Below are 13636 nucleotides of genomic sequence, written 5' to 3'. Positions count from 1 at the left end.
CAATTTAAACAATTTCAAGTATTTATTTGTTTATTTTTACATAATTTGGGCTTCTAGCTCATAAAACCCACAAATCAGGAATTCCAAAAATTAGAATACTGTGAAGAAATAACCATTTATTTCTCAGTTTTTGTAGAAAAAAAAGAAAGAAAGTAGGGTCATATTAAATCAATCAAAATATGGTACTTTCAAAACGATATGTTAATCTTCAATACTTGATTGGGAATCCCTCTGCTTTAGTCACTGCCTGGATGCGCTGAGGCATTGAGACAATCAGCCTGTAGCATTGCCTGGAAGTTATGTAAACCCAGATTTCCATGATGCTAGCTGTCAGTTCGTCTTTGTTTTTGGGTCTGGTGCCCCTCAATTTCCTCTTGATAATACCCTATAGATTCTCAGTGGGGTTTAGATCTGGCGAGTTGGCTGGCCAGTCAAGCACTGTGATGGCATGGGTATCAAACCAGGTTTTGGTGCTTCTGGTGGTATGGGCAGGGGCCAGGTCCTGCTGGAAGATGAAATCTGCATCACCATACAGATCCTCAGCAGAAGGAATAATGAAGTCCTCTAAAACATTCTGGTAGACTGTTGCGGTGACCTTGGATATAAGAAAGCAGAGTTTACAAACACCTGCACTGGACATTGCACCCCAAATCATGACTGACTGTGGATATTTCACACTGGACCTCAAGCAGCTTTGGTTCTGTTCTTCATCAGTCCTCCTCCCAAACCCTTTTAGCTTGATTCCCGAATGAAAGGCACGCTTTACTTTCATCGGAAAAGAGGACCTTGGACCACTGGCCAACAGTCCAGTCCTTCTCCTTGGCCCAGTTGAGACGCTTCCTATGTTGGCTCAGGCTCAGAAGTGGCTTGACCCGAAGAAACCGACAGTTGTAGCCCATCTGACGGATGTGTCTGAATGTGGTGGGTTTTGAAGCTGTGACCCCCGCCTCATTCTACTCTTTCGGGATCTCTGCTAGATTCTTGAATCTTCTCTGTTTGATAATCCACCAAAGCCCACGGTCATCTCTTTTGCTGGTGCATCTTCTCTGGCCACATTTTGTCCTTTCTCTAGACTTTCCATTGATATGCTTGGACACAGCACTCTGTGAACAGCCAAACTCCTTACCTATGAACCTCTGTGGCTTACCCATCCATCCTATGGAGGGCATCAATGATGGTCTTGTGGCCAGTTGCCAAGTCTGCAGTCTTCCCCATATTGAACCCAACTGAGACATTTGAACCAAACTGAAGCAATTTAATGACACCGGGGGAAACCTGTGCAGGTGTTTTGAGTTTAGTAGATGATTAGTGTGTGACACTCAGTTTGAAACATTTATGGCCTGCAAAATTTGGGCTGATTCCTTCACAGTATTCAAATTTTTTGAATTCCTGATTTCTTGGGTTTTATGAGCTGGAAGCCCAAATTATGCAAAACTAAATAAATAAATACTTGAAATTGTTTAAATTGTAGATCGTGAATCTATAATCAATGAAAGTTTAACTTTTTGAATGGAATTATGGAAAGAAATAAACTTTCCATGATATAATTTTTTTTTGGAAAGGGTATGTAATCTTTATCTTTTGATTGTTTACAAATGAAGTTGATTTTTATGGTGTACAGTAGATGTCAAGTCCGGAAGCTGCTCTGCACATGGGCCCACTTACTTGAAGCTCCAGGTGGTCTTCAGGTAACTGATGTAATAGATGAGGCAGCAGTAGAGCCTGAAACCTTCTGCTGTGCTCTGAACCCTGAGCGGACCTGCTGACAATCCTGCAGGGAGGGAGGGAGGGAGGGAGGGAGGGATGGATGTATGGATGTATGGATGTATGGATGTATGGATAGATGGATATTCTCATGCCAACACAGCACCTCGGCAGGGTCCTCCAGTATGTCACTGACTCACCACATTGTTTGCTCAGTTTCTGGAGAAGCTTGTCATACTCTGTGAAGAAACATAAACACTATTAATAATAAGCGGTGTGTGACATTTACGACTGAAAGGACTTTAATGAGCATGCCAGGCCACTCGAAGGCAACGTTATAAAGAAACACCACACACCCACACCGACTGCTTGTCCTTAAAGCAGGGTAGACATTGTGTTTTTTAACATTGAGCAATTTTTAACCAATTGCTAAAGTGCAAGAGAGTCCTGATATGGCGAGGGGAAAACAAATCATCAAGTGTGTTCTTACTGCTTTTCAAGCAGAAGAATCACTCAGGATAATCTTGTAGAAACATTCAACAATCAGGGCTTTGCTGACTTGGATCGCAGCAGAGGGGAAATGCTTAAAAGTTTGGCCAGTTTGTCGGTATGTGTGTGCCCCACTTCAGGAAAAGCAAAAATGACATGGTGTAAAAAGCCCATTAAACAAATGAGCTCGTTTTGCGACACCTTCATCCTGCAACGACAAGGTGCTGACGTCCTCTCCTCTGGCGTCTGACACCACCGCTTTGTACGAGCCTGCCTGCTTTTTTTCAACCTGAGGGGACACGTTACACACAAATCATCTGATTATATATTCAAAACTGGCACACACATTGATTAGTGTTTGATTACCTGTGGCATAGTGATTGCGCTGACTCCAGAGGGGTGGTCGTAATCAGTCTGTGTCATCGCTACGCCGTCCTTGAACCACCTGAGGGTGGAGTCTTTGGTCGTGTTTGTCACCTGCAGATATATTCATTACACCATAAAGTCGGCATATTCCATGCATCCATCCTATGGGGAGGATTTTTGTAAATACAAAAATGTAACAAAAAAAAGGATTAAACACTTCAGAAAAATATATTTTTGAGGTTTTGAAAAATTAAAAACTAATTGTTAAAGTTTCAAATAAAATCAAGCAAAGAACAAAAATGATATATAGATGTAAAATTGTTATTATTAGATAAACATATATGTTTTAAATATATTTTACTAGACTTTAAAATTGGTAAATCTGAATTGATAGATAAATATTAAAGCAAGGGTAGGCAACCTTCTTCCCTATCAGGGACCATTTCAGTTATTGTGAAGTCCTATGACTACCATGCTAAATTTATGAAGAGATAGGATGCAAATATTAACAATTTTTATATACGATGAGCATCTGTGGGTTAAATGTAAAATACTATATTTTCAAAAACATAAAAATCATACCTTTCCGCTCTCCTTTTAGTCCCTTGTATCAATACATTCTAAAAAACAAATGTTCTACACAGTACCCAAAGTTTTTCAGTTTTTTTGGCTTGTAAGCATAGGAGAACCACTTTTGGGGACTATTTAGCACCCATTCTTAGTGGTTCCTTATGGAACCAACCATTATCCCATGATTCTATATATAGCACCATTTTAGAAGCAAATACAATAATGATGTACAATGGTGCTATATGGAACCAGTGGTGATACAGTATATAGAACCAGGAGTGCAATATAGACCCTCTGAAGCAACTTTATTTTTATATTTAATATACAGTGAGTCTGTTTATCCATCCATTTTCTATATTGCTTATCCTGATATTATATTTATATTATTATATTATATTTACATATATTTTCTGACATTTTAAATGTGACAAAGTGACAAAATAATCCAAAGGTACAAAGATCTTTCCAAATTGAACAGTAACAGCTTCATTTGATATAAAACAATGTAACTTTTTGGGGTATTTTTAGTACCGGTATAAGTGACTTATTTGTGTATGCGTGACACAGACACACACACACACACACACACACACACACACAGTCTCTGCCCTCCCTGAGAGTGATTTAAACTGTTTAATGACACCGCAGTTGTGGTTTACTGTAAAACTAAACACGCAACAAAAATAATTACACATTGTATATTTAAATACGAGACACATGATCATTTTAGAAATTGCCTGGCTTGATGCGAACAGTCAATGGAAAACCCCATTGACGGGCTAGCTAGAATTAGCATTAGATCATGGGGGGGATTTTATATATATTCTTCCTAATCTGTGGAAAACGAGTTAAATTAATGTTTTATTGCAACGTTCTTCTATTCTTTTTTTTTTTTTTAGCTTACTGCAAACGTGTAGCTCCATGCACTTCCTCTCGGAGGCCAAGGCGCGTGCAGCAGCAACAGCAATTCGTCATTTCCCCCCCTGACTGTCTGACATGAAGTCAGACAAAAATGTTTACATTTTTAGGTCAATTAGGATTACCAAAATTATTTACATTTGCTTAATGTAATGATTAATATATATATATATATATATATATATATATATATATATATATAATTATGTTTATTTGTTTATTTTACGGTATGTATCGGATTGGGACTCGGTACAAGACACTTAAAATCAAAGACTCGGACTCGGGTGCAAAAAATGTGATCGGGACATCACTAATATATTCAGGATACATATATTCCTAGATTTTGAAACTTTTAAACTGGTCAATTTGAACTGAAACATAAACATTGAAGCAGAGGTGGGCCTGCTAAATTCGGGAAAAATATGATGCAACTTTTGAATAATTTTTATATACAAAGAGCATTTGTGGGTTAATGATTTTGGAGCTTTTTTACAACAGCTAACTTTTTTATCGTTTGCACTAATGACCGTCACACAACGAAAACAGTGGCATTATATTCATTGCCGCAATTAAGTACCTTGCACTTTATGATCACTTGGCAATCCTCGTTAACGTTCCACGACAAGAACTCCTCGAAGTACGGTCCTTGGAGAGGAAAGGGAGAAGCAAACGATGACAATGTCACACTGATGTATGTGGAGCTCAGTTTGCATCTGTGCTGTTTAAAGGTCACCGGCAGCCATTTGTTATCGTAATGAGGCGGCCGTGTTTTGATGCGAACGTAAACTGTGCATGTGGCGTGTTTGCAGAATCTCACCACTCCTTCTCTCGTGGTCGCGTCGCTTAGCGTTTGCCAGGACCATCAGATCGCGGAATTCTGGGGGTGGTTAAAAAGACACATAATTAGACAGTTCATTAGGTACATCTCCATTCTTAATACATTTGATAAAAGAGCAGCCGCTACAGGAAGTTGGATGTCGTATGCAGAGGAGGGGAGGAACGTACTACATTTACTCTGTTACATTTACTCAAGTAACATTTTCCATGAACTGTACTTGTCAGAGTACTTTAAATGCACCATACTTTTTACTTGAGTGTTTATGTGAAGAAGGATTGATACTTTTACTCCGTTACAATGATCGACATGCCGTTCGCTACTTTTATTTATTGGCTTGCCTTCGCGAGCCAATCAAAATGACTCATTTTGGGAGGAAAAACAGCCACGCGACAATGGTCATTTTACATACTCCAAAAAAACAACAGCTTTATCATGCAGTTCTTAAATTGTGACTGCCCAAACATATTATATATATGTGTATATATGTATATGTATATATATATATATATATATATATATATATATATATATATAAATCCATCCATTTTCTGAGCCGCTTATCCTCACAAGGGTCGTGGGCATGCTGGAGCCTATCCCAGCTATCTTCGGGCAGGAGGCGGGGTACACCCTGAACTGGTTGCCAGCCAATCGCAGGGCACATACAAACAAACAACCATTCGCACTCACATTCACACCTACGGGCAATTTAGACATACACACTGTATATATGTACACACACACGCACATTGTGTTGTCATTAGTAACTGTATTAAAATGGTAACAGTCCATCTTTTTTCTTTATTGTATTTCTTCAGAGTTAGCAGGGGCACATTTTTTTCCCTGGAGGTGGGACTCGAAGGCGAGCGCCTGGTGGCCGGGCCTGCACCAATGGGGGCCGGCCTTGCACAGCCCGAAAGGGTAACGTGGGTCCCCCTTCCCATGGGCTCACCACCTGTGGGAGGGGCCATAGGGGTCGGGTGCAGTGTGAGCTGGGCGGTGACGATCCCCGGCTACAGAAGCTGGCTCTCGGGACGTGGAATGTCACCTCTATGGCAGGGAAGGAGCCTGAGCTGGTGTGTGAGGTTGAGAAGTTAAGACTAGATATAGTCGGGCTCGCCTCCAGACACGGCTTGGGATCTGGTACCAGTCCTCTTGAGAGGGGTTGGACTCTTTTCCACTCTGGAGTTGTCCACGGTGAGAGGCGCAGAACAGGTGTGGGTATACTTATTGGCCCCTGGTTCGGCGCCTGTACGTTGGGGTAGCCTCCCTCCGCCTTCGGGTGGGGGGACAGTTCCTGACTGTTATTTGTGCCTATGCACCAAACAGCAATTCAGAGTACCCACCCTATTTGGAGTCCTTAGAGGGGTTGCTGGAGAGCGCTCCTGCTGGGGACTCCATCGTTCTGCTGGGGGACTTCAATGCTCGCGTGGGCAATGACAGTGGGACCTGGAAGGGCGTGATTGGAAGGAACGGCTCCCCTGATCAGAACCCGAGTGGTGTTCTGTTATTGGACTTCTGTGCTCACCACAAATTGTCAATAACGAACACCATGTTCAAGCATAAGGGTGTCCACACGTGGACTTGACACCAGGATACCCTAGGTCGCCGTTTGATGATCGACTCTGTGGTCGTGTCATCGGCACCCTCAGCAGGGTGCTCAAGGGTGCATGGGAGTTCGCCCAACCAGTCTACATGTGTTTTGTGGACTTGGGGAAGGCGTTCGACTCTGTCCCTCGTGGAGTCCTGTGGGGGGTGCTTTGGGAGTATGGAGTACCGAACCACCTGATATGGGCTGTTCAGTCCCTGTACGACCGGTGTCAGAGTTTGGTACGGATTGCCGGCATTCAGTCGGACTGGTTTCCAGTGAGGGTTGGACTCCGCCAAGGCTGCCCTTTGTCACCTATTCTGTTCATAACTTTTATGGACAGAATTTCTAGGCGCAGCCGAGGCGTAGAGGGGGTCCGGTTTGGTGGCCTCAGTATTGCATCTCTGCTTTTTGCAGATGATGTGGTTATGTTGGCTTCATCAGGGCGTGATCTCCAAGTCTCACTGGAGCGGTTCGCAGCCGAGTGTGAAGCGGCTGGGATGAGAATCAGCACCTCTAAATCTGAGGCCATGGACCTTCGTCGGAAAAGGCTGGAGTGCCATCTCCAGGTTGGGGATGAGATCCTTCCCCAAGTGGAGGAGTTCAAATATCTTGGGATCTTGTTCACAAGTGAGGGAAGAATGGAATGGGAGATCGACAGGCGGATCGGTGCAGCGTCTGCAGTGATGCGGACTTTGTATCGTTCCGTTGTGGTGAAGAAGGAGCTAAGCCGAAAGGCGAAGCTCTCGATTTACCGGTCGATCTACGTTCTTACCCTCACCTATGGTCACGAGCTGTGGGTCGTGACCGAAAGAACAAAATCCCGGATACAAGCGGCCGAAATGAGTTTCCTCCTCAGAGTGTCCTGGCTCTCCCTTAGAGATAAGCTGAGAAGCTCAGTCATCCGGGAGGGGCTCAGATTAGAGCCGCTGCTCCTCCGCATTGAGATGAGCCAGATGAGGTGCCTCGGGCATCTGTTTAGGATGAGGCTTGAATTTTGAAATATTAGTAAATAACATGCACTAGTTTTTATTTTAAAAAACCTGAATAAATAATCAAATAAAACATTTAATAATATTTATAAATAATGAATTTGTAAATAATTATAATACAATTCTTTAAACAATGTATTTTTTAAATTAGTTATTATGGATTTGTTTATATTTGTAATAATTCTTACACAAATAAATCATGTAATATTTTCAAATAGTCATTAATTTGACTAAATAATAATTGAAATGTATTTGAGGAAATTGAATTGTGGCGTACCTTTACACACAGGTACTTTTTTTTGCCTTTGAGACTACTGCCTAAGCCAGCACATTTTCGGGTCAACATTGTACTCTGTGTTGGTGAACAGCATCCCGCAAAATGCCAGCGGGTGGTATGAAATGGGCTTATATCTCTATAGTAAAAGCCTGATTTGCGTATAAAGAGTATTGATGACGACTCTTAAGAGCTTTAATGCATCGTATCTGTCATCTGACTCACTTTGATCCACCAAGACCAACGTAAACTGGTTCCTGGCGCGTCCGTCCCGCAGTTGGGCCGTGTACGAGCCTTCATCCTCGTGGCCGAGCCGATCCATCAGCACCTCCACCAGCCCGGCGGCTTTGTCAAATTGGATTGTGCGGTGCTACAGATGCACAAATGAGAAGATACGACGTATGAATGTGGTGTCGTTCAGAGAACTACTCACTGAAGTGCATTATGAAATATTTTGCAAGTCACGCAGGACATAATCAAAAGCAGGGAAAAACATAATTTGAGCTCATTTCCTGGGCTTTTATGTTCATTACGTTGAGTGTGCGATTGCATGATGGTGATGGGACTTCGGCGGCGCGGCGTGCGACGATGTGATGTACCGTGAGCCCAAGGGCGCTAATCAGCTAAATGGGCTTTTGGATTCGCAAACCTCAGCTGTGATCATTCAGAAACGACGCATAATCAGCGTTCCTCAGATGGAACTCAGGATTGCGGGCAGATAATGGACCGAATGGAAATGAGACAAGAGTGGCAGCTGCCGCCGGTGAGAGAGAGTGGATGAAAATATGCGACTGAATGGTGACACTATGTTGCATTTGTTTGCATCTCTCTCTGTCGAGTCCACTGATGATCGTTGAAGTTCATAAATCGTTATGCAATGTTTCCTTTTGGCCTTTATTATCTCCGCCAAGTGCTGAAGAGGGTAGGGGTGAGTGTTAGGGTTGAGGTCAGGGAAACTGTTAGGAGTAAAGATAAAGGTTTGTGTTAGGCCTGTCGCACACCAAGTGATACGACTGAACTGGACCATCATGAACAAAACCTGTACACCTGGCAATTAACCCTCACACACATAACAACGAAGAAACTGCGACCCTTTGTGAAATAACATTTTGAGGCTCTGTATATAGAAGAGCCTAAAGTACTGCAATTTTTTTTATTGAACCACAAGCAACATTGTGCGATTGTCAAAAACAAAGCACACGTGCATTTCGGTGACAGAAATGCCCCATGCTTCACTTTTTAGCCACAGGTAAATATGTAATTGTAAATTGAGTTAAGTATCACTGTAAAACACAATATCTATGGTATATACAATATATACATCCTGTACTGGTACGACTTGGTGGCGGATGGATCTTGCTTCAAACCCATACCCACATCCTAAAGACAAGTTTTAGTTGTAAAGCTCACATGATGCGACATGAAATTTAATAGTTTCCACTAGTCAGCCACTTATGAAAACTAGTCGCACAACCCAGCACACTACGTAAAAGTTCAGTTGCCTGCGGACACGTTGCTTGGTGTGAGGCGGTGAGCCTTTGGGGTTTAGTGGTAAGGGTTAATGTTAGGGGTAAGTTTTGGGGGTTAGAGGTAAGAGATAAGGGATAAGCGTTAGGGTAAGAGTGTTACAATTAGGGTTTAGCGGTAAGGGTTTATGGCTAAGGCAATTAGGGTTTAGCGGGAAGGGTTTATGGCTAAGGGTTTTGGGGCAAGCGAAAGTGTTACAAGGGGTAGTGATAGGGTTCAGTCTAAGGGTTTAGGAATAAGGGGTTAGGGTTAGATGGTAAGCGTAAGTGTAGTTGTTAGGTGTAAGGATAAGATTTAGAAGTTAAGGTTCAATGTTAGTGGTAAGGGTTAATGTAAGGGGTAAGAATTAGTGGTAGGGTTTAGGATTAAGGGTTTGGGTTAGGCTGAGAAACATATCTTTCACAGACAGATTTTTGATTCATTTTTTTTTTTTTTTTGTCCTATTCGGCTGTTAGGTCAAGCAGAAAGGAGGCTCTGTATCCCTTTGATGCCGGAACAGCTTTACTGTGTCACAGTGGACTTTTTAAGATGCCACTGTGGTTTATTTGTATTCTGATGGTTGTATTCCGATTTATTGAGAATTACAGTTGTTCATTTGAGCAGAACAACGTTTTTAAAGGGGAGAGACATAAACAACTAAAATGAGAGAGAGTGAAAAGGTAACCAAATAATATAGGAAAAGAAGACAACACACTAGCTGTAAACAAGATGAGGTAAGTAAATCATTATATACCTAGTACAATGAAACATTAGAATCGAGTATTCCATGGTGCAGTTGTGCTATACCCTGTGAAGGAAGGGCAGGACAATATAGGACAGGACTGGAAAGGACAGGGACAGGAGGGGAAGCATGCAGGACAGGGGTTGTCGACCCGGCTGTACAACTGAAGTGTGGTGGGAGTGGCTATGTAAATTCTAAACATCTGTAGGGGATACCCAAGAAATTTGCATAGTTACAAGTTATTTGTCGCAATGAGCAAGTGGCCCCGCACTCAGGGAATAAGTCCCAGGAGTGTGTCTGCGGACACATGCAAGAGAATTGACACCGTTTCGCATGCACAGTAATCGTCAGAAGTGTCCTCTGATTGCTGTGCCTTTACCGCGGGGGCTGAGACCCCCACCTCATCCAATCGAGAGGTGGGTTGGGGCGGTGGACGGGACACCTCCCACACCAAGGGACCCAGGGTGGCACCAACGAGGTGCCCCAAAAACCGGCCACCCCAGCCCCCCGACCGCAGGAGGCGACGGCAGCCGGACGCAAAGACCGGAGAGAAGAGGAGGAAGCAGGAGGAAGCCCTTTTATGATAGTTAATTAAGAATGTCTGTACAATTAATAGAGGCTTCCTGATGTTTTCATTGATTCCCATGGGGGAAAAAAATATAAAAAAGTGAGGAGGTTCCACTACAGTTAGTTCAAAGTTTAAATACAAAAAAATAAAGAAAATGGCTGAACCGATTTCCGCAAACCTTTACAAAGGACATTGTAGATGTTTCAAGTAAGTACAGGGGGTCCTCGGTTTACGATGGAGTTCGGTTCCTACTGTGGCAACGTAACTCAAATTTGAATGCGCCATCGTCTATCAGCAAGCCACGCAGTCATAAAGTAATAATTCCAGTCAATATTCATTCCATTCTGCTTATCCTCCAGTCAATATTTTCATGGAAAACAATTGTAGGCTATATATATATATATAATCTGCTAAAAGACAGTAAGTACAGAGAAAACGGAGGGCTCCTATTTGTGCACATAGTTTTACGACCCCTTCTACCCAATAAATTGTGGACTACATCAGTAGGTGCATCACGACAAATTTTATTTGTGCCTTTCTAATCACAAAGACATAAATAGTACAGTCCACCATGCAAACAAAATAGCCCCAGGCTTTATTCCCAACGTCATAAATTCACTTTTGTTAACAGGCCGACCATGGAGAGGTCATTCTGGTACGGCCCTGCTTTTCTCTGACTTCATTATAAGCATTTAATGTAATAAAATGGATTGCGTTTGTGTCTGGACGCAGTCGCGACGTCTGTTTTATGTGGAAACCGCCTTTAAAAGGTTCTTCCAGAGGCTGCTCTACATGTTTGTTATGTTGACCTACCATGTTATTTGTCATTTTCTTTTCCCATGTCTCAAAGATAATTTCCTTCTGTGGACGTCAAATATGCGAAACACAAAATTGTCCACTTGTTTCACCTTTGCTGCCCGTTTGCATTTTTCCAACTCACAGCGACACATCAGGCCCACATGGGCGTCGCCTTGACCTTGCTCGATAGCAACATGTTCCTCTCCCCTGCTCCTTGTTATCAATATCTCGCCCTGCACAGTATTAATTAACATTATTGCCACGTTATGTATCTACAGTATATATAGAAGAACCTCCAAACTGGAACGTTCTAAAATCTGTACAATTTAGAGTTTAATCCTCCACAGAAAACTCAAAAATTTGGACTTCAAAACATCACGTGTAAAGACAGGTCATTTCTAAAGCAGGGTTGCACAAACCTTTGTGCTCAGGGGCTTGATTTTTAGAAGGGTCAGACGGGCCAGGTCATTTGTAGCTGTGGTAAAAATAAAGTTAAAAAAATATATGTAAAATATGTTGGATAATATGTCTATTTTAATAATGAACAATTTACCCTCATTTTTGTATTGCAAGATTTATAGTTAATCTAATTATAATTAATTGAAAGAAATAAAAAAAGTTCATTTAATTTCATTATTAACAAAAAATCTATCAACCAATTATTTAATGTGATGAATAAATACAAAATGAATAAAAAATAAGAAATAAAGACATTTTAATTAAACAATTACGCCATTCAAATCACTAAAATAGCATAAAAATGACCACAGAAGTTAGGAAACAGCTCATTTTTACTGTGCATAACTGTCCATTGCATGTCTGTCAGGCATCTTTGAATGCTGAGTAGTTTTACTTTATTTTAGTCTTATTACAGTTTCTGTTTATACTTGCATAACAGCTAGGATTGTTAAAATGAGACTCAATATAGGTTTTATGATTTGGATCTTCAGTTGTGTGGTGGCTAAAGGCCAATGTTGTGCTGTGAGGAGAAATTCAGTGCATGCCTCAAGCTCAATTTTCCTAGCCAATCAACGGCGAGAGGTACAACTCCAGTCGATGGCGGTTGCCATGGTAGCCTACAATAAGCACTGTCTTGTCTCGCTCACTTAGTTACTGTTTTTTTGTCTGGTCCATTATCTTGTCACTCATCCTATCCTCATACTGAAATGGTCAACTGTAGTGTTAGTGTGTTGGCATTAGTTATTAGTCACAGCAGGAACATAAAACATACCACAAATTCTCTTGAAAAAATGCAGGAAGTTAAATGTTACTCTAAATGACAAGAATGATGTATTTATGAGATTTTACTAAACAGTCAATGTAAATTTGAATTATGCAAATGTTTTTGAACACACCTCTGAATGACAACAGTATTTTTTATTTTTTTTAAATTTCAAATGCAAGTTATAACACTGAACAGAGTTTCAAAACATTTTATAGGTTGTAGTCATTTGTTTAATTGGGAATTCTTTTCCTAAATGAATACATTCTTGGAGTAAAGCATGCAGAAAACGTGGTCTCAACTGTTATGGGGTTCTCCAAGGGGCTAAAGACCCGAAACACTAAGCTAAGCTAACCTAAGCTTGTGAAGAGCCCTGATCTAAACCCTATTGAACATCTGTGGAAGGAGCTGAAACAAGCCATCTTGAGAAGAAACCCTTCAAACCTGAGACAGCTGAGGGCCAAAATATGCACCAGTACTCACAATTCTGTCCACGTGTACATATTTTTTATTGTACATACTGTATAATCGATAAATTCACGGAAATGTATTTTTTTTCGGACCTTATCGGAGCAAGAGAAGCTAGCTTTGCAGCGGCTCTTACCGGAGTGCTGGAGATTTCTTTGTCGTTGAAAACGAGACGCAGTTCGGCATCGTCGCTCAGACTCTCCGTCTGAAGCCACAGACGCACGCCACCCATCTCCGAAACCTCCACATTCCAGCCCGACTTCAATGTGATCACTGGTAAAGGATGAGAAATTCCACTCGCTGATTAAAACATGATCACTGAATCAATACTCATTGAATGAATTCAGTAATAATATGATTAGGCATACGTGGATTTTTGACTTGCTGGCTGAGTTCTTTGAGCCGTTCAAGGTCTGCAAGAGTGAGAAGAGGCTCAAACTTTAATTTCATTGACCATATTTTGAAAACTTGATGAAGAACATGACGACTTGTTGGTGTAGTGACCTTGAGTGAATATAGATTAGACTATATTCACTAAATCCATCTTTGTGATACCACTGCAGATGATTGTGAGTGTACCCGTATGTACAACCAAA

The 13636-nt window shown here is 41.5% G+C and overlaps 1 protein-coding gene across 2 annotated transcripts in view; it reads right to left on the bottom strand.

Moving 5' to 3' along the window:
* The window catches only part of myom3 (myomesin 3), a 79487-nt gene that overhangs the window by 5749 nt on the left and 60102 nt on the right, over positions 1–13636 (bottom strand). For both annotated transcript variants that reach the window (XM_061775462.1, XM_061775463.1), the window contains 9 exons: positions 13409–13453; positions 13177–13313; positions 7962–8106; positions 4865–4924; positions 4625–4692; positions 2560–2670; positions 2395–2482; positions 1905–1943; positions 1666–1771 (listed from right to left, as the gene is read on the bottom strand). In XM_061775462.1, coding sequence (XP_061631446.1) covers positions 1666–1771; positions 1905–1943; positions 2395–2482; positions 2560–2670; positions 4625–4692; positions 4865–4924; positions 7962–8106; positions 13177–13313; positions 13409–13453 — 799 coding nt within the window. The remainder of the gene's footprint in view (positions 1–1665; positions 1772–1904; positions 1944–2394; positions 2483–2559; positions 2671–4624; positions 4693–4864; positions 4925–7961; positions 8107–13176; positions 13314–13408; positions 13454–13636) is intronic.

This window comes from Phyllopteryx taeniolatus, chromosome 6 (genome assembly GCF_024500385.1).
Source record: "Phyllopteryx taeniolatus isolate TA_2022b chromosome 6, UOR_Ptae_1.2, whole genome shotgun sequence".
In the NCBI taxonomy this organism is placed as follows: Eukaryota; Metazoa; Chordata; class Actinopteri; order Syngnathiformes; family Syngnathidae; genus Phyllopteryx; species Phyllopteryx taeniolatus.
This window is presented reverse-complemented; position numbering and strand designations above follow the sequence as displayed.